We start from the raw sequence: 19811 nt of genomic DNA, 5'->3' as shown, positions 1-19811 counted from the left end.
GCTCTTGTTGCCGCCCCACTTCCTCCTACCGAACCTGCAACAGTGCAGTGACTGACCTGCTATTCATTGCAGCTGTTTCTGCTTCTCCAGGCAGCCGCAGGAGTGCATTTCAACAGTTTTCCCCGCCGTGGCAAAGTTATGTTGGCAGCAATGGAGGCTGGTGGCTCCAGTGTCAGTGAGGCAGTGAATCCGCTCCAGGTTTCAGTCAGAACCCTAAAGAAGCTATCCAAGGTGCTTACACACCTTGGAAAGCTCCTTTAGAGTTCTGACTGAAATCTGAAGCAGGTTCATCACCCCACTGCCATCGGGTCCACCAGCCTCCACTGGCTGGCAGGCGGTACTGCTACGGCTGAGTCCGGTGCTGTCTCAGATGTCAACCCACAATGCCTCACTCTGAGGAAGGATATAGATGTCCTTCCTCAAAAAAGATGTTGTGGGGCGAGATCTGAGACAGGGCCAGACACGGCCACAGGAATGCCACCTGCCACTTCTGCTTTGCTGCAGAAAGAAAACCCATTTTTAAAATAGTTTCTCCCCACAGTGGTGGCAGCAGCACTTCTGCGGCTTGAGTCCAGACTCAGCTGTAGGAGCATTACTTTGCTATGGTTAAGAAAACTGTTTGCAGAATAGTTTTTTTCCCGCAGTGGCATGGCAGGGCTCCTACAGTGGATCTCTCCCCACAATGCCTTGACTGAGGATGTAGGTGTCCTTCCTCAGACTGTGGGGCAAGATCTGAGACAGCACAGACTGCTGCCTGGGAACGACAGTGATGGTGCTCCTAGACAGCAGCTACCAGCCATTGTGCTGGACGGAAAAGTGGGTGGTCGCCAGGGGCCACTGCACAACACACCTCAATCCAAGAGGCTTCCAGCTGCCTGTTCTTTTGGGCAGCCAGAGTCAGGCTGGTGGCAGGCATGTGCTCACTTGGTTCGCCACTGGTTCCAATCCTCTGACTGAGCCAAAGGGCTCACCTTGAGTCATGGTAGGACCAGCACTGATTCCTGATCTCATCTAGATTTTATGCAGACTTATTAGAAATGAGTCCTTCAAAACTGTCAGAATTAGGTAATCCCGAGCCAAAATATTTAGCCTGGAACTTGTTTATATCTTATTTCCTCCCTCTAATGTGTAGATGAAAAGAACAATGGTGTTCTTTGGAAATAAGCAATGCAGATGTGAATTAGGGATGTCTAAGAATTTCGTTTCTGTTTGCAAATCAGGTGAACGTGTCCTGTTTGCCATCTCAAATGTGAATGCGAGCAAGAGTGTTTTTTCGAGAAATGTCCACAAATTCCCAAATTTGTTGTCACGATAGCAAAATGCATTTGTTTGTTTTTTTACTGCACACTTTGAAATGTTCATTTTTCAAAAAAATACACGTTTTCATGCTTTAGTCAATGAGGAAAAAGTGCACACTTTTGAAACGCATGCACAGAAATGTGCATTTTTCCCATTTGAATGAGCCAAAAAAACAGGTCAAAAACCAAAATGGGAGCAAGCCAAAACAAGCTTCAAAGTGATTTTGAGAGAATTTAGGTAAGCTAAAACAATCGCTGGTCTGCCACATTCATGCCTCAGGATGGCAGGTACATCTGTTCCATAACAAGAAACATAATCTGTTTTCTGGCTGGTTCCATTTTATGTAATTGATCTGCTGGAAATAGACATTCATTGATTTTGTTCCTGAGGTTTGCTACTATTGGAGAGGCCAGTGTACGAACCCACTGGTGCCTGGTAAGAAGGAGACAGAGAGGCCAGGCAAATCGTCACTACTACCACCACCGTTTGATCCTGCTGTCACCTGCTCCCTTCCCTTATAACAATTTCGTAAACAACTGCATTGTGAGTAGGAAGGAGAGCCAGGAGAGTTACTGCTACTACCATATGCTGCTCTTGTCTCCAGGAGCTGGGAGTGGCTCCTCCCCCTCAGGGCAGCCATTTTAAGATCCAGCTGACCTATAAAGACAACAGGGAGACGGGTCCCAAGGGTTCTGTCACCAGCAGCAGCACCTCCTACTGCAGTAGGGCAACTCTCTTTTTTTCAGACAGTTTAGGAACAATTTAAGTGTTATAGCATCACATGAAGGGCTGCGGGAAACGCCTGCATGGTAGCAGGAAATATGCTGGAGCTGTACCATTTGACACCTGCTCACCACATGGCTGGGAGTGTGCAAATTCTACACACAGTAGTGTGCAAATTCTCCCTGTTGTGTGGAGAATTTGCACACTACTGCTGTACCAGCCATTAAGAATATTTGTTGCAGGAGGGGCTTTTGATGTTATTTTTAGTTACATCTGTCTTTTTGTGATTTCAGGAATGGAAGACGGAGAAGGAACTCTACATGCCGTGAGCAAGAATATGAGTGAGAGAGCAAGTATGTGTGTGTGCGCACACGCGTGGCGTGTGTGTGTGTGTGTGTGTGTGTGTGAGAGAGAGAGAGAGAGAGAGAGAACACTCAAGGGAGAATATGAACTGTATGGCAGAGGCAGGGAGGGAAGAGTGACAGAACAAGGAAATACTAGGGGGTTAAATGGGACTGAGCTAATGCACACAAAAAAGTCCCAAATTCTGTGCACTGAATTGTACAAAATATGTTGTTAAGAATTAAAACTCTTTAAAGAGCTATATAAATGTGTTTATTACCATAGCTTAAATTCGCATCATCACTGATGTAAATAAAATCTGATGATGAGGATGATTATTATTGCAAGATAGAGGGAGCACCAAGGGGGAACATCAAGCAGTGGGGAACAGTAAGCGTGGGAAGAGTCTAGTAGTTCTTCAAAGACACAGAACTACTTCCCCTGCTCCAAAAGAAGCAGGATTGATATATTAAATGGTAAATATATCTACCAGCGGCTAGTAGCTACATAGGCTATACGGGGCATTCCCTGTTCAGAGGCACTACGCCACTAAATACCAGTCAGTGGGGAGCAACAGCAGGAGAGAGTTGTGGCCTACATTAGGAGTGGGCATAAGGTAGATGGGGATCTACTGGTCGATCTGAGTGATTTGCAGTAGATCAGCAAGGATCTGAGGTACCTTGTTTCTCAATTCTATGTCCACCTTCCTGAGCCACTATTTCCCACTTGGTTCAGTCTAGTGAAAAACAAAGCAGATCCCACAAGCCTAAAATCTGCCCGCTCCTGGACTACATGCCCTGCACAGGAGGCATCTGTTTGAACACTGTGGAAAACAGGATGCTAGGCTAGATGGCCCTTTGGTCTGGATCATGCTAGGGCTGGGTCAATAGAGTTACAGCCCCAAAACTGTTTCCATTCCACCGGGCCTGAGTGTCCATTGATGCCAATCAAAAGTTTTTTCCCCTCAGGTTAACTTTTGTGCGGAGCCGGGAGGCAATTTTCAAGGGGTTTGCAGCTGGGAAGGGACAGGTTAACTCTTCCCTTCCCATATACTACAACCCACCCACCCACACCTGAAATATTCCCTTGCATGGCAATTAAGCTTAGGAAAAAAAAAACTTTTCCACTGATTTGGGATGATCTTGGTCAGGATGTAAATTAATTGAAGAATTTTGGATGAGAAGTTGTCTAACTTTGCCTTCTGTGAAATGTAAATAAATCCTAGCAATTTTTTTTTCTAAATTTGCATACACACCCATATACATATGCATAGCATATGCGGATTTTATGAAGATTTCTGTCCAATGGCCCGGGCCCCAAATCTTTTAAGCGCCTAGCAATACCCTTGGTCTTGATCCAGCAGGGGTCTTCTTATGTTATCAAAGTAAGTTAACAGCCTAAGGTCCCATTTGGTTTCCTAGCTTCCAGCAGAAACAGCATTATTTCAGATTTGCCTTAGTGGCCAAGAGGCTTAAAAACAAAAACAGTAGTTCTCTCTGCTGCATGCATCCATGGATTATATACAGAACTCCCATCCAGCATAGTCAAAGGAATAATTCCTTAATATCTCACAACTTAATCTCACAACTTAAATTAATAGCACCTGAGACAACAGCCATCCCACAGTTAAATAAAAAGAAATCCTCAACCTTTTCAAGATGCTGAAGGCATATATTTCATCTCCGAGTTTCTTACCAGTATTCTTCCCCACCCGTCATGCATTTTTCATAAACAGGTCCTTCCAGCTCCCTGAGACTGGGGAAGATGGCCTCATGATTGATTATGATGGTTTTGATGACCTCATTGACATGAGCCTGGCAGGAGACTGGATCCTGCCCATCTGGAATATGCATCAAAGTTGGTCCAAAGCAGATGGCCAGGTTGTAGGGATCCATCATGTTCTCATCACTATACTGCGACAAACTGCAAATACAAGCAACCCACAGCTACCACATCAAGCCATCAGCTATTAACATAAATAGTGCTCTACAGGCATTTGACTGCAGCTGCACCAAAGGCAGCCACTCTCGGAATTAACAGTCAAGGAGGACTCCTCCCTTGCTGCACAAGCAGTGGGTCTGAACAAGGAGAGCACTGAAAGCTGAGAGAATTTATAGCTCTGTTAAAAAGTTACAGCAGTTGAAGGGACTCACTGGTTGAGGAAGGCAAAGAGATATCTCATGACAATGATGACAGCCCGTGGTAAGGTAATAATGATTTGCTGGATCTGGTGCACTCTTTCTGCAAGGTTTTCAATTTCTGCAACACAAGAATTTATTATACCCTATTAAGGTTCAAAATGAGACACACACAATTAGCAGACCAACTCTGTTGAGTTTTGTCGGTTGAGTGTTTCTTACAGATCAATGTGGGGCCAGGGTATTTCAGAATCAGGCCCCCAGTAAATATTTATTACTCCTGCTACTATCTGTGCAAGAGCTAAACTTTCTGGGAGGAGTGAGGAACATTCCTGCAAATAAAGAGCACTGCAGTCTAACAACAAGCCTGTGTAGTCAATCGCGTACCCTGGATTTTAGGAAAGCTGATTTTAATAATCTCAGAACAATGATCAATAAGGTCCCATGGCAAGCGATGCTAACGAGAAAAGGAGTCCAAGATGGGTGGGAGCTTTTAAAAAAGGAAATTCTCAAGGCACAATTACAAACAATTCCAACAAGAAGAAAAGGTGGAAGACAACAGAAGAAGACAATGTGGCTTCACAAAAAGCTTAGAGATGACCTGAAAACAAAAAAGGACACATATAGGAAGTGGAAAAAAGGCCAAGTAAAGGAAGAGTACAGGCAGGTAGCACAGAATTGCAAGGATGGCGTCAGGAAGGCTAAAGCTGAGAACGAGCTGAGGTTAGTGAGGGATGCGAAAAACAACAAAAAGGCTTTCTTCAGCTACGTGCATAGTAAAAGACAGAGGAAATAAATGGTTGTTCAGCTATTAAATAAGGATGGCAAAATGATAACAGATGACAAAGAAAAGGCAGAGGTGCTCAATTCCTACTTTGGCTCAGTCTTCTCCCAAAAGAGGGTTTATGACCTCCCTGGCAAAGGCGAAGTACAGGCTGAAGGGGCAGGATTGCAGCTTGAGATCGACAGGCATATGGTCAAGGAACACCTAATTACTTTGAATGAATTCAAATCTCCAGGGCCACATGAACTGCATCCTAGAGTAATAAAGGAACTGGCAGAAGAACTCTCAGAACCGCTGTCTATTCTCTTTGAGAAATCATGGAGGACGGGGGAAGTGCCAGATGACTGGAGGAGGGCTAATGTTGTCCCTATCTTCAAAAAGGGTAAAAAGGAGGAACCTGGGAACTACAGACCAGTCAGTCTGACATCAATCCCTGGGAAAATTCTGGAGCAGATGATAAAGCAATCCATCTGGGAGCACCTTGACAACAATGCCGTGATTACTCGAAGCCAACATGGATTTGTCAAGAACAAATCCTGCCAGACGAATCTGATCTCATTTTTTGATCAAGTCACCTCCCTTGTAGACCGTGGGAATGCTGTAGACATCATATACCTCGACTTCAGCAAAGCTTTCGACGAAGTGCCCCATGATCTCCTGATGAGCAAACTAGCTCAAAGTGGGCTAGATGAAATGATCCGGTGAATTCACAGTTGGCTACAGAACTGGACTCAAAGAGCGCTTATCAATGGGAACTTCTCAAACTGGGGAGAGGTAACGAGCGGGGTACTGCAGGGTTCAGTCCTGGGCCTAGTGCTGTTCAACATTTTTATTAATGACTTGGAGGAGGAGGTGCAGGGAATGCTGATAAAACTTGCAGATGACACAAAATTGGGCGAGATAGAAAATACCCTGGAAGACAGAAACAAAATTCAAAGTGATCTTGATAGAGTGGAGCGCTGGGCAGAAAACAACAGAATGACATTTAATGGGGATAAATGCCAAGTTCTGCACCTAGGAAAAAGAAACCAAATGCACAGTTACAAGATGGGGGATACGTGGCTCAACAATACTACACGCAAGAACCATCTTGGAATTGTTGTCGATCACAAGCTGAACATGAGCCAACAATGTGATGTGGCTGCAAAAAAGGCAAATGCTATTCTGGGCTGCATTAACAGAAGCATAGCTTCCAAATCCAGGGAAGTACTAGTTCCCCTCTACTCAGCACTGATTAGGCCTCATCTGGAGTACTGGGTCCAGTTCTGGGCACCACACTTTAAGAAGGATGCAGACAAACTGGAGAGGGTTCAGAGGAGGGCAACAAAGATGACCAGGGGACTGGAAACAAAGCCCTATGAAGAGAGACTGAAAGAACTGGGCATGTTTAGCCTTGAGAAGAGAAGACTGAGGGGAGATAGGTTAGCGCTCTTTGTCCCAGAGAGGAAGGCCAGGATCTCTTCTCGATCATCCCAGGGTGCAGGACACGGAATAATGGGCTCAAGTGACAGGAAGCCAGATTCTGGCTGAACACCAGGAGAAACTTCCTGACTGTTAGAGCAATACGACAATGGAACCAATGACCTAGGGAGGTAGCGGGCTCTCCCACACTGGAGGCCTTCAAGACGAGGCTGGACAGCCACCTGTCAGGGATGCTCTGACTTGGATTCCTGCATTGAGCAGGGGGTTGGACTAGATGGCCTTGTAGGCCCCTTCCAACCCTGCCATACTATGATTCTATGATTTTTGTGCATTGATTTAGGTTTAAACAAAAGAAAAAGTAATTTTCATTTGAACAAGGCCAAGCCTTTCTATTATTTTTATATTTTTTCTGTACTTCTTTTGGACCATAATGGACCTCAAAGTAGCTAGCAATAAATCAACAAATTTAAAATATTCATAAGCTGCTCTTATTAATATCAGGGCCCTTATTTAAAAGCAGTTTGAACACTGGGATGCAATCTTAATTGGTCCATAGCCTGAACATAACATTAAGGTGTAAGAATTTTTATTGACATTTGTTGAGCCTCCTGCTTGTTATGAGAGAGACGTCCTTCCCAACCACATAATAAATTGTGGATTATGTGGCACTGCAGACTTTCACAGGATGCAAATGCCCTGCGACATCTGCAACGCTATATGCTGCCAAAAGTCACTCAGAATAAGTTAGCAGGAGCCAAGGGGAAATCAAATCAGCTTTCTGCTGTGCTGCAGTTCATGCTCCAAAGAAAGAAAGACTGCTCTGCACTCTGTTAGCCTTTCTTCCTTCATTGTCAGGTAGGAGGCTACACTGCATTCTTTGGCTCCAGCTTTTTCATTTTTCTTTTAAATTTTCAAATAAGAGAAGGACTGCAGTTTGGGTGAGTTGCTCTTGAACACAAAGGATCTGCTCTTCCATTTAGATCAGAGTTGGAATGTAATACAACATAAATTTGTTACATTGAAATTATAGATCTATACACATACCTCCACCCCCTCACGTGTGGGTCAAAGTGTTGCTGTGTGGGGTGTTCCTGCTCAGTGTTCCAGCCAGCCAGCTGATACTGAGAGGCTCAGCCATAATCTGCAGTGTGCATGCCACACCTCTCAAAAACATCATTATAGAATAGAAAGGAAGAAGAATATAATACTAATAATCAGCCCATTGGGCAGGTTAAAAATATCATAAATAAATGAATAATAAAAGACCACCTATTCATCTTGACTGGACACAGCTTTAAAATATTCTAACACTTATGCTCATCTTATGGCCAGTTCCCACACTTATGAAAGCTGTCATCCTATACACCTGGTGGAGCATGGACCTCCAAGTGGGCCCAGCACCATATTAATACCTTATTGCATGATGCGACCAAAATGTACAGAAATATATACCACCTGCCCAACATGGTATGTCCTACGTTCAGAAGAGAGCAGGCTCATACTTCACTGGACATATAATAGGACTGTTGGCTTCACCAGCATGTGAACTGGTGGTAACATATTTAAGCACACACCTAAGTTAAAGCATATCCACAACCTATTTTATGCATATGCATAACCTATGCTCTTAACACCATATAATCAGAAGTAGATTATGTTGAAATCAGTGGGTTTTCAATGCTGAAATCTTACAGCATAAACAAATGACTAGAGCACCCAACATAGTGCAGTTGTTGTTGACTTGTACCATTTCAGATGGGAGAGTGGAAAATACAAGCATAAGAGGTGGGGAGAAAAAGACAGAGAAGGAAATAAAGATGAAAAGCTATGAGGAAGCCTTCAAACATGCAACCCCCCTCCCGTAGTCTGAAATAATACCAAAAATACTTCACGTGGGTGTTCTTATCATTTGTAGCTGCACCTGCTTATCAACAAACATGTTTAGGTCTAAGGTGCCAGGGACTAGAAGAGAATCTCATCTGTCAGGGACTAAAATGGAGGTGATGCTAATGTTCTGTTAGAAATCAAAGGCTGGTGCCCTGAGAAGCACAGTGGAGTGAGGTAACACATCCTGGCCTAAAGTACCTTTTCCACCTTACACCTTCAGGGCCTAGAACTTGAGACCATCAAGTACAGAGTTCAAGAGCAATCTTATGGTCCCGAGGAGAGCATCAGAGGTCAGTCAGAACTCCAACTTCAGAAGGGGGAGTTAGAGATCTGACCCCTGACCCCTCACAGCCAGTGTGGAGAGAACCATGCTGGTTGCCTCTCCGAGGTCAGAAAATCGACCTCGGAGAGAGGGAAAAGAGTGCATTCAGGTGGGTGGGGAGTGGAGGAAATTGGAGAAATGTATCCTGAGTCTCCTCCAGCCTCCTCCCCTCCCCCTCCAAAGTGCCTCAGTAGATGGGCTTAAAAGCCCATCTACTGAAAACAAAACAGAGGACAGGGAGGCAAAGATTGCCTCTGCCACTCCTCCCACCCTGCCAGCTTCAGGCCAGCAGAGCAAAGGACACTTTGGAAGCCTCCAAGTTCAGGGACTTCCAAGCAGTGATGGTGCAGTCCAAAGGATTGCAGTCATTGCACCCTTAGTTTGTTTTAGATCGCTGACTGTACTTACTTATAGTAGAGATCAAGTCTTGAAACCTTTCCTTAGGAAAGAGTGGATTTTCCAGCCCCCGGAAATACAGCTTTAAGACCCCAGCAACGGAATTAATGTCACGTTCATTTTGATCATCAGAAAGGGGATCTTCACCTGGATAGGTAAAAGATTTATTTCTAATGTAAGATTTTTACTTTTGGAATAAGCAGGAAACACCACAGCAATGGGAAACCTCTGAAAGGTTCAGGAATACAGCCTCTTATAGAAGCAATTATTTCCTTCATCCAATCAATTAACAGAATATTGTTATAGACAGAAGTATGCTCAGTTATAATAGTTACTGTCAGAAGGATAAAATGAATACCTGTCACAGTGAGAATTTAAGCCTTTCCTGAAGGCCAAAGTATGTTACCATTTGATATTTTTTAAGTCTCCCTGTTTCAGGGATAATCTATGCATGTAACTCGGCTTAGCATGTAATATGTGAAAACATTATACAGTAGTTTGGTCTTATGAAACGCTATTGCAAACAAACACCTGCAGACAAAGTTTTATCACCCCATGATTACAGCATGTTGTATTGGATCCATACTCAGTCATCATGTCTAGAATAGAGTAGAACCATTGAAACCAATGGGACACATTAGTTATAACTAATTCCAGCCCCACTGATTTCAACGGGTCTACTCTAAGTATGTCTATGTCTGAATCTAACCAAGCCTTTGCCACCTCGGTGCCCTTCAGATGTTTGGAGCTACAACTTCCAGCATTCCTGACACTGTTCATGCTGGCTGGGGCTGATGGGAGTTGATGTCCTAAGCATCAGGAGGGAACCAGGTTAGGAAAGTCTGAACTATCCCATTGAGCTTGTGGGTAAACCTAGGGCAGAGCAGCACATCGTTCGTGTGTGTGTGTGTGTGTGTGTGTGTGAGAGAGAGAGAGAGAGAGTCCAATAACCTGTATTCTCATGTATGTTTCTCTAGGTAACACTATGGTTAGTTAGGCATTGCTATTTCATTTGTGGATGTACATATTTACTCATATTTCACCCCACCTTTCTTTTCTCTATAGCAGCGATGGGCAATTTATGGGCCTCCAGATGTTTTGGCCTACAATTCCTATCAGCCCTAGACAGCATAGCCAATTGTGAGTGATGATGGCAGCTGTAGGCCAAAACATCTGGATGCCTACAAGTTGCCCACTCCTCCATTGAGAAGTGAAAGGAAAAGAGCATCAAGCCATCTTCCAAGAACCATGGGCTTCTCACGTACCTCTCTCAAATGAGTTCTTGATATCATTGACTTCAACCTGAGATCCAGGAACTCTAAAAATACCCTGTTGTTGTAGACCTAAAATGAAACAACAGGTAAAAGTGTTTGGAATCAACCCACACATTTCAATTTTCAGTCATTTTTGGTCACATCCTATTTAGAACAGATTGCACTGATGAAATATAGAAACCTTTCCAGATGTCAGAAGCTTCACACTTAACAAATAAATATACTAATCCAAATATAATTATACATCATTAGTTGCCTTCTTTACCTGTAATCTGATTTTATCTTTATATATAGATAAAATGACAGATTATCTAGTCAGGGGGAGGCCTGAGTTAAAACGTTCTTGCCTGGTCAGATGTGGAACAGAAAATCTCTTCTCCCTGCCAACCTAAACCCTTCCAATGACAGAGAAGATTCAGATTTCCTGATGACAGGCAATTTCTTTCTTTTGGTGAATACCAAGTTAATTTGTTCCCCTGATGCAGCTACTTCTATCAGTGGAGGGGCACCCCTGCAACCCCCCCCCCCCCACACACACACACTCTCAAAATCTGCTCTGGAGGACTAGGAGCGGGGTGCAGGGGTGAAGGAAAGATAAAGTCCACTTAGATGATACTGGATTCCACTCTTAGCCAAGAGCTCAGAAGATAAAATATAGAAGAGGGGAATGTAAATTAGGATTGACTTCCATTTCTAAACATTCTAGTTTACGGCAGACAGGGTAAGGCTCTGAAGTCATCTTTCCTCCAGGGATTTCAACTGTGCACTACTGCTGTTTGAAGACTCATCCATGAGGGACTATTCATGGAGGAAGAACTTCTCCCAACATAAAAACTGGAATAAGCCGCATATGTCTTTTGGGTCTGACATTGCCTTCCCTGCCCTAGAACAAACACCAGCATGTCAAAGGCATACTGCAGTAGATAGATGAGCTTCAGCTGGTTTCATTCACAAGTATCTGGACTGAGATCCACACCAATAATTTGGCCAGTTATTACACATACTACCCAAGTATTTATATTTCAGGAAATGAATCAGGGGTGACAACTTGTGGCCCGTGATCACTCCCATTGCAGCCTGAGGAGCCGAGGGGACCATGCACAATTAAGAACATAAGAAGAGCCCTGCTGGATCAGACCAAGGTCCATCTCATCCAGCATTCTGTTTATACAGCAGCCAACCAACTGCCTGTAGGAAAATGCAGAAGTAGAACATGAGTGCAAGAGCACCCTCCTAGTTGTGTTCCCAGTTTCCACTGCCAGCAGTAGGGAAAGCTTGGAGTTTCACTTGCCAGCACTAGCGGTGTCTAGGGAAACCCTTCCCTTATCTCCAATGCCTCATCAGAGATCGGAGATAACTGAAGGGTTTCCCTTGCTAATGCTGGCAAAGGAAACCCTGCCTTGAAACCCTTCTGTGGGCAGGGGAGAGTCTGTGTGTCTTTGGGGGGACAGCATCTGCATGTCGGGGGGGTAGAATGTCTGCATATCTGTAGGGGGTGGAAAAGTATTTGTGTGGCGGTGGAAGAGCGTCTGTGTATCTATGGAGTGTGGAAGAACATCTGTGTGTGGGTGTGTGGGAGAGTGTCTGTGTCTTTGTGGGGGGGAAGAGCGTCTGTGTGTCGGAATGGGGTGGAAGAGTGTCTGGGGAGGGAAGAGTGTGTGTGGGGGAAGCACATCTGTGTGTCGGGGTGTGTGTGAAGACCATCTGTGTGTCTGTGCGTGCTCACACATATGTGGTCCTCCAGCACTGATTCAGCCCTCAATTATAGATTAAATTACTATAATCAAGACTCAGACCCATATAATTAGTCAATCAAACTGGCACAGTTTGCATTTCAGGGGGGAAAGTTCTTGTGTTAAGAGTTTCCAGTGAAAACACTAAAGCCAGTGTTTTCACTGGAAGGGGACCAAATTAACTTACCGTATAAATTGATGTATCGAATGCAACTTTCAACCACAAGAGGAATAGCCTGTCCTGAATCCTTTGAAATAAAATCAAAATGTTAAAAACTGAGCATGTTGACTTGATAAATGAAGTCAATGTTTTAGGAAACACAGTCAAGCAAAGAGTGCGCAAGTAGTCCCAGGTTGAAAAATGAGCACCGTTAGTTTAGTCACAGAGTTAGCAAGAAATTTAGGTAACAATGATTTCTACATTTTCAAATAGTGCTTCACAACCCTGCAAACTGTCAGCTGCAAGAAAAGTCATTCTTATATACATGAGAAGCTGGTCTCTGATATCAATCTGACTAGCTTGAAGCAACACATGGGAGTAAAGCAGCTGGATCATAACTCTCACTTTACAGAAGTGTAGCTATGAGCCAGGCCAGACCTTCTGCAAAACTTCATTATTGCTTAGTTGTACCATATGAACATTTTCCATTTCCATAAAAGCATTTCTGAAAAGCTAGCCTGAAACTAGGAGGGAGGTGAGGAAAGGAGAGATCCTTGCATGAGACTTGCCTTTTGTATCTATCTGTAAATCAACAACCCTCTGTATTCTGAGAATTTGGCATATTTTCAGCAAGGGTTTATAACTGCATCCCTTCAATTTAGATTATGCTTATATTATATATACATATATAATATTCTTTTTCCAGATAGCGGGGCCCTCTAGTAAATACCTGATTTCTTGTTCGAGCATTCCTTCTTCCTCTGATAAGCAAATAAAGCAGCAAAGTAGGGAAAAAAGAAAAGGTTAAGCAAGAATAAGATCCGTTAAAGTAAGCACATCTTCCAGAGGCTATGAAAGCTCAAATGCAATGGCAGCTTAGAAGGATCTAGTTAAAGCTCCAACACCCCAAATAACTGCTTAGTATGCAACCTCTAGGCCTCAGTGACGAACTTTCAAAACCTGTCAGAATGTGTTTCATTCTCCTTGCTCCCACACTCGGTTCTTCCAACGAACTCATTGACCACTAGGTCCCAATTATTCACAAATGCCAGTAAGAATCTCTCATAGACCTATTAGGCAAATGGGAAGCCTTATCTTTCAAGGCATATACCTGCCTTGGGTTTCAGCTGAAATTTTGTTGCTATGGCAGATTTGTGTGTGTGTTGGGGGGGCAGTTGAGGGGGGGGTTGTTGATCTGCTTTAGCTAACATTTATGCCTGCACTGTTTTAGATTTGGATTTATTTTGATGTCTATATTTTGTAAGCCTCTTTGAAAGTCTCTCAGGCAGCCTAAAAATCTTAATATAAATGCATAACACAACACAGACATGTATTATTTACTTTATTAATCGACGCTAAAACTTTCCTTCATCACATACATATCAGGGCAGTGTAAAAAATATAACTAAAAGTGATCATACAACAACAGTAGCATATAAAACCAATAAAAAAATACCATCATGAAACAACTTTTAAACATAGTAGAATACAATGGGACAGATTAACAAAATGCCCAGGAAAACAGAAATGTTTTAACCTGGTACCAAAAGGATAGCCGGCACCAGTCGTACTTCTGTGATGATGGTGTTCCACAATAAGGGCACCATTATAGAAAGCTCTCTCCCTCAGACTGGCAGGCTGGTTTTGGGAAAGACACTCTCTCAAGTATTTAGATCCTAAACTGTTTAGGGCTTTGAAGGTCGAAACTAGAACCATGAATTTGGCCTGGAAACAAATAGGCAACCAGTACAACTCTCTCAGAAACAGTGTAATGTGATCCCATCTGGCCACATCTGTTAACAATCTGACAGCCACATTCTGCACTAATTGAAGCTTCTGGGTCATCTTCAAGGGCAGTCCCATGTACTATGCGTTACCGTAACCCAATCAGAAAAGTACCAGAGCACGAACCACCATGGCTACACTATCCATTTCCAGGAACGACTGCAGCTGGTCAACAAGCTGAAGCTGGCAAAAGCTACTCCGAGCCATCTGGGCTTCAAGTGACAAAGCTGGATCAAGGACCACCCCCCACCCCAATGTAACCTATGTATCTGCCCTCTCATGGGAGAGTGCAGCCCTGTCCAGAACAAGCTGCTGCACGCCCCATTCCTGGACCTAAGAACCATTTATCCACAGGGCCTCCATCTTCCTGAGCTTCAGCTTCAGTTTACTGGCCCTCATACAACCCATTACTGAGTCCGAACATTGGTTCAGCACCTGCAAAGCCTCACCTGACATGGAGAAATAGAGCTGAGTGTCATTAACATAGTGATGCCACTTTGCCCCAGATCCCTTTATCACTTCACCCAGCAGTTTCATAAAGATGCTAAAAAGCATGCGTCCCACAATCATGCATGTGCCCCCACAATAAATAAAAATAATATCCTTCAGGGCACAGTTAACTATCAGACTTTCTGCTGGGGATGCATAGGAAATAAACCTTAACTACAGGAAATCAAAGGGAAATATAATCACATGGTGATATTCCTCTCAGGAATTAGCAAAGTCAATGCTTCTAAGTAAACATAGTGAGGACTACCACTTTGATTCCAATCATACATCGAAATCTTGCTGCTGCAAAATTCACCATTGCTAGTTTACCTCAGGTATCTCTTTATTCAGATAAGATTTCTGGTGGAACTAGTTTCTTTGGAACAATGTTGAATAGGCTGGTTTTAATTAATATTACAATGTTCAATTTAATTTAACTGTGAAAGAATTGTAAGTATTTTTAAAAAAAAGATTAAGGGCACAATTGTATATATGTTTAGTCAGAAAAACGTCCTACAATTCCCAGCATGCCCCAGCCGGCATAGGATTGCGTCCTAAATGGCTTTGTTGGTCTGGACTGTATTTTATTTATAGCAGCGTGCTACCACACTGGAAAGCAGGTGGAGCAAAGCCGTGGATGTGGAGAAACCCATTGGTTAGTGGGCTGACCATCAGGGACCAATGGGGTGGTGGAGACATGGGATTTGAAGACAGGAGGATACAAAGAGAATGTACAACTGGGGAAAAAACTAGAAAATAGGACCAAGACTGTGCCCTATGGTGGGGGGGGGGAGTGGACAAGCACAAGAGGCTGGAGGGTTGGGAACTCTAGGCCCTGATGTCAAGGTGACCCAAGAGTGCTATGTCAAGGCTGCTCCACTTTAGGAGTGCACAGAAGCAGAATTCTGCCAACTGCAGAGTCTACTGTAACATTATAGCCTGGCAACCATAAGGGGACAATAAAAGTCATGTAAGTTGGCTGTGTGTGTGTGTGTGTGTGTGTGTGAGTGAGTGTGTGATTCACCTACTGATTTGAATTCAAATGAACAGCCAATTCTATGGATGTAGGGTTCTGATTTTATTTATTAATGTACACAGTGATCTCAGAGCAGCTTATACATGGTTTCCATGTGACCTCCCATCCAGACAACTTAAAAGGGTCACACCTACTTAGCAAAACTGCATCACATGGCTTCAGACCTCACTCTGGGATGGACATTAGACCCTGCAGTGGCAAGTCCCAACAGCACGATCAAGCTCTTTAGAAGTTTGTACTGCATATTTGTCAAGCCAAGTTAAACCTTACCAAAAAAAAACCTTACAGACAGTTTAGTCAAGACCATTGGGGCCATTCAAAAAGCAATTTGCTCTTGTATTAGAATAACAATAATGTGAAAAATTAAAGATGTTTCTCCTTGCAATAATATATACTGCTTTAAAGAATACAAATCTTTTCTAAACTCCTAGGTCAGCATTATTTTTTTTAAAGATGCGCCTAAGGCGTGTGGTTGAATGCTGGACAGAGATGGATTGCAAAATGGTACCACTTCCTCAGTCCAATTAAATCCTCTATTTACTTAGTGTCTGTTAAGCTATAGCTCTTTCCCAACTAGCAGTTAGATCAATTCAGCCTCTTGTGTAGCATACCAGGCAGTACTGGATTTTCTACATGTGTGTGTATGTGTGGTGGGGAGTTGTTGAAATGTTCTGAATTTTTTTTTAAAGGATACTAGGTCAGGGGGTGCTTATTCATCCAGCACTGTCATTAGATGTTCAAGTGACCTCTGTGGCTCAAAGTGTTATTTATCAGCTTCAGCTGATGCATCAGCTCTAACCTTACCTGGATAGAGATTGCTTGGCCACAGTTGCCCATGTTCTGGTAACCTCCCATTTAGACTATTGCAATGTGCTGTACATGGGGCTAACTTTAAAAATATTTTGGAAACCACAACTGATACAGAATAGATACGCAAACTTATTACATGGTACTGGACATTTTGACCGCATTATGCCTCTGTATTCATTCATCCATTTCCAAATAGCCAAAGCTCTCTGCGCAGTCACAAATATTAAAAACCATTAAAATACATTATGAAACCGCTTACATACTAACATAAAAACAAACAACACACACAGAGACGCACATACATCTAAAACAATTTTAAACTGTCAGCAATAAGAAACATCCACGACCTGTTTAAAACCTCATCGTATGCTGCCAAATGCCTGGGAGAAGTAGGTCTTAACCTGGCACCAAAAAAATAACAGTGTTGGCACCAAGCAGGCCTCATCAGGGAGATTGCTCCAACAGTTGGGGGGGGGGCACCACCGAGAAGGCCCTCTCCCTTGTTGCCGCTCTCTGAGCCTCCCTTGGAAGAGGAATCTGGAGGAGGGCCATAGATGAACACAGCATATGGGTTGGTTCATGCTGGGAGAGGCACTCCATCAGGTACTGCGGTCCTGAGCTCTGTAAAGTTTTAGAGGTCAAAGCCAGCAACTTGAATCGGGCTAAGAAACATACAGTCAGACAATGCACGCGGGTCAGAATTAGAGACAGCGTGGGCACCCAATTCAGTCCAGGAATCCGACGAACCCACTCCTGTCCGCGCCCGAGCCCCACTCACCGAGTCCCTGCCACTGCTCAGCTAGGGATGTATGAAATCCCCCTTACCTGGCTCCGCCGGGTTCCGCTGGGGGGGGGGAGGCGCTCCGTCCCTCCCCCTGGAATCCTGGCTGGCCGGCTCTGCTCCGTGGGGATTCCGTGGAGCCGCCGGCCAGCTCCGCAAGCAGCTGGACAACCAGCCACTGGCTAGCAGGGACGCAAATGGCGGCGGCCGTAGCCACCACCGTTTGCATCCCTGTAGTCAGCCGTGATAGGCTACGTAAATCTTTACGTAGCCTATCACATCTGACTTTAAAAAAAAAAAGAGCGCGTATGCAAATGGCGGCGGCTATGGCCGCCGCCATTTGCATTCCTTATTTTGGGCCGTCTTAGTCTACGTAAATATTTACGTAGACTAAGACGGTGAAAATAAGGGGAATGCAAATAGCGTAGCGGATGCTATTTGCGTTCCCCTTATTTTCGCCGTCTTAGTCTATGTAAATATTTACGTAGACTAAGACGGCCCAAAATAAGGAACGCAAATGGCAGCGGCCGTAGCCGCTGCCATTTGTGTACGCGTGTTGTTTTTAAAGTCAGACATGATAGGCTACGTAAAGATTTACGTAGCCTATCACGTCGTTGTTGTTTTTTTAAAAACCTAGCCATGATAGGTTACGTAAATCTTTACGTAGCCTGTCACTTTTTTTTTTTTTACAACACTGGAAATGGCGGCAGCGGCAGCCGATCGGAAGACCAGCCACCGCCGCCCGGAACAGCTGCCCCAGGTAAGTCTCCTCCCAGGGGGGATCCGTGGGGGGGGGCAGGCCGTTCCGCCACGGAGTTCAGGGGGCCGAATGCACTGGCATTTGGCCTCACCGAGATCCGTGGCGGAATTCTCTGCCATCCCTACTGCTCACCCCCTGTCCACACTCAGCAAATGGCCTACACTCACCCCGCAGCCCTCGTCGAGCTTCACGGTCACCATTTTTTGAGAAATAAAACAGTGATCACAAAAATGCGCATCTTTGCGAATTGCATTTTTGTGTGCTCGTGAAAATGCACATTTCCCCAAAATGCACATTTTCACATAGTGTGCCTTCTCAAAAATGTGCATTTTACACATGATAATATGTGCATTCACAATGATGTGCATTTTCGTGCAAAAAACGTGCATTTTTGCAACCACTTTTTTTCTTTAATGGCGACTGCGGAGCTATACAAGGCCACTGAGGTGAGTGCACGCTGCTCACCAAGCATGGGAGGGGCTCCAGCATGGTCCAGGGACCAGCGAGCGGGGGCAGGGCCTGGGTGGGTGTCCTGAGAACCCGGTCAGTGGTGAGTTTGCACATCCCTAGTCAGAATTGGTGTTATATGTTCAGACCTTCTTGTCCCTGTTATCAATCTGGCCACCGAATTTTGCATGACCTGCATCTTCAGAACCATCTTCAAAGGCAGCCCCACACAGAGCACAGTGCAGTAATCTAACTTGAGCGTTACCAGAGCATAGACAACTGAAGCCAGGTTATCCCTGCCCAGATAGGGGCATAGCTGGACCACTAACCAAAGTTAGTAGAAGGCACTCCATGCCACTGAAACCACTTGAACCTCAAGTGACAAAGATGGCTCCAGGAGACCCTCCAAGCTATGAACCTGCTCCTTCAGGGGGAGTGCAACCCCATCCAGAACAGTTGAACACCCTCCATCCGGTCAGCAGAACCACATACCAACAGTATCTCAGTCTTGTCTGGATTGAAAACTGACCCCTGAGGAACCTCATGTTGGAGAATCCATGGGGCTGAGCAATATTCCCCAAGCACCACCTTCTAGAGCTGACCCTCCAAGCAGGAGCAAAACCACTGCACTGCAGTGCCTCCCAACTCAGATAATAGTCTCAGAAGGTTACCATGGTCCATGGTATCGAAAGCCACCGAGAGATCAAGGAGAATCAACAGTCACACTCCCCCTGCCTCTCTGCCAACCCAGGTCATCATGCAGGGTGACCAAGGCTGCTTCTGTGCCAAAACACAGCCTGACACCTGGCTGAAACCCTGAACCCCGACTGATGGTTTGCCAGCTACACTGGCTTCCAGTCTATTTCTGGGCCAAATCTGAAGTGCTGGCTTTAACTTTTAAAGCCCCAAACAGCCTGGTACCACGTTACCTGAAAGCCCACCTTCTCTCATATGTACCTATCTGAACTTTGAGAACTTTTTCTGAGTGCTCCCATCAAGTGAGATGAGGAAGGTAACCACTAGGGGGACAGCCGTTTTGGTAGTGACAGAGCAGTTACGGAACAGCCTTCCCAAAGGACACCATCTTTGTGGTCTGTTCAGCACTAGGTGAAGACCTTTTCGATGTCCCAGGCTTTTTAAATAAGTTATGATTTATGATCTGTTTTATGATGTTGTTGTTTGTAAGCCAGTGAACCTGTGTTATGGGGCAGCACAAATTTGGT

At 44.4% G+C, this 19811-nt stretch overlaps 1 protein-coding gene across 2 annotated transcripts in view; it reads right to left on the bottom strand.

Moving 5' to 3' along the window:
* Positions 1 to 19811, bottom strand: part of SRGAP3 (SLIT-ROBO Rho GTPase activating protein 3) — a 298364-nt gene that overhangs the window by 26069 nt on the left and 252484 nt on the right. Inside the window, exons 12-17 of one of the 2 annotated variants that reach the window (XM_084840268.1) lie at positions 13211 to 13241; positions 12508 to 12568; positions 10579 to 10656; positions 9326 to 9460; positions 4518 to 4623; positions 4060 to 4287 (exon numbers count right to left, since the gene is read on the bottom strand). In XM_084840268.1, coding sequence (XP_084696394.1) covers positions 4060 to 4287; positions 4518 to 4623; positions 9326 to 9460; positions 10579 to 10656; positions 12508 to 12568; positions 13211 to 13241 — 639 coding nt within the window. The remainder of the gene's footprint in view (positions 1 to 4059; positions 4288 to 4517; positions 4624 to 9325; positions 9461 to 10578; positions 10657 to 12507; positions 12569 to 13210; positions 13242 to 19811) is intronic. The other variant, XM_084840267.1, reaches the window with a different exon arrangement.

Source organism: Heloderma suspectum, chromosome 2 (genome assembly GCF_057233095.1).
Source record: "Heloderma suspectum isolate Gila_16-S chromosome 2, 16-S_ref, whole genome shotgun sequence".
Taxonomy (NCBI): Eukaryota; Metazoa; Chordata; class Lepidosauria; order Squamata; family Helodermatidae; genus Heloderma; species Heloderma suspectum.
The sequence above is the reverse complement of the archived record's forward strand: the minus strand, read 5'-3'. Positions and strand labels throughout refer to the sequence as shown.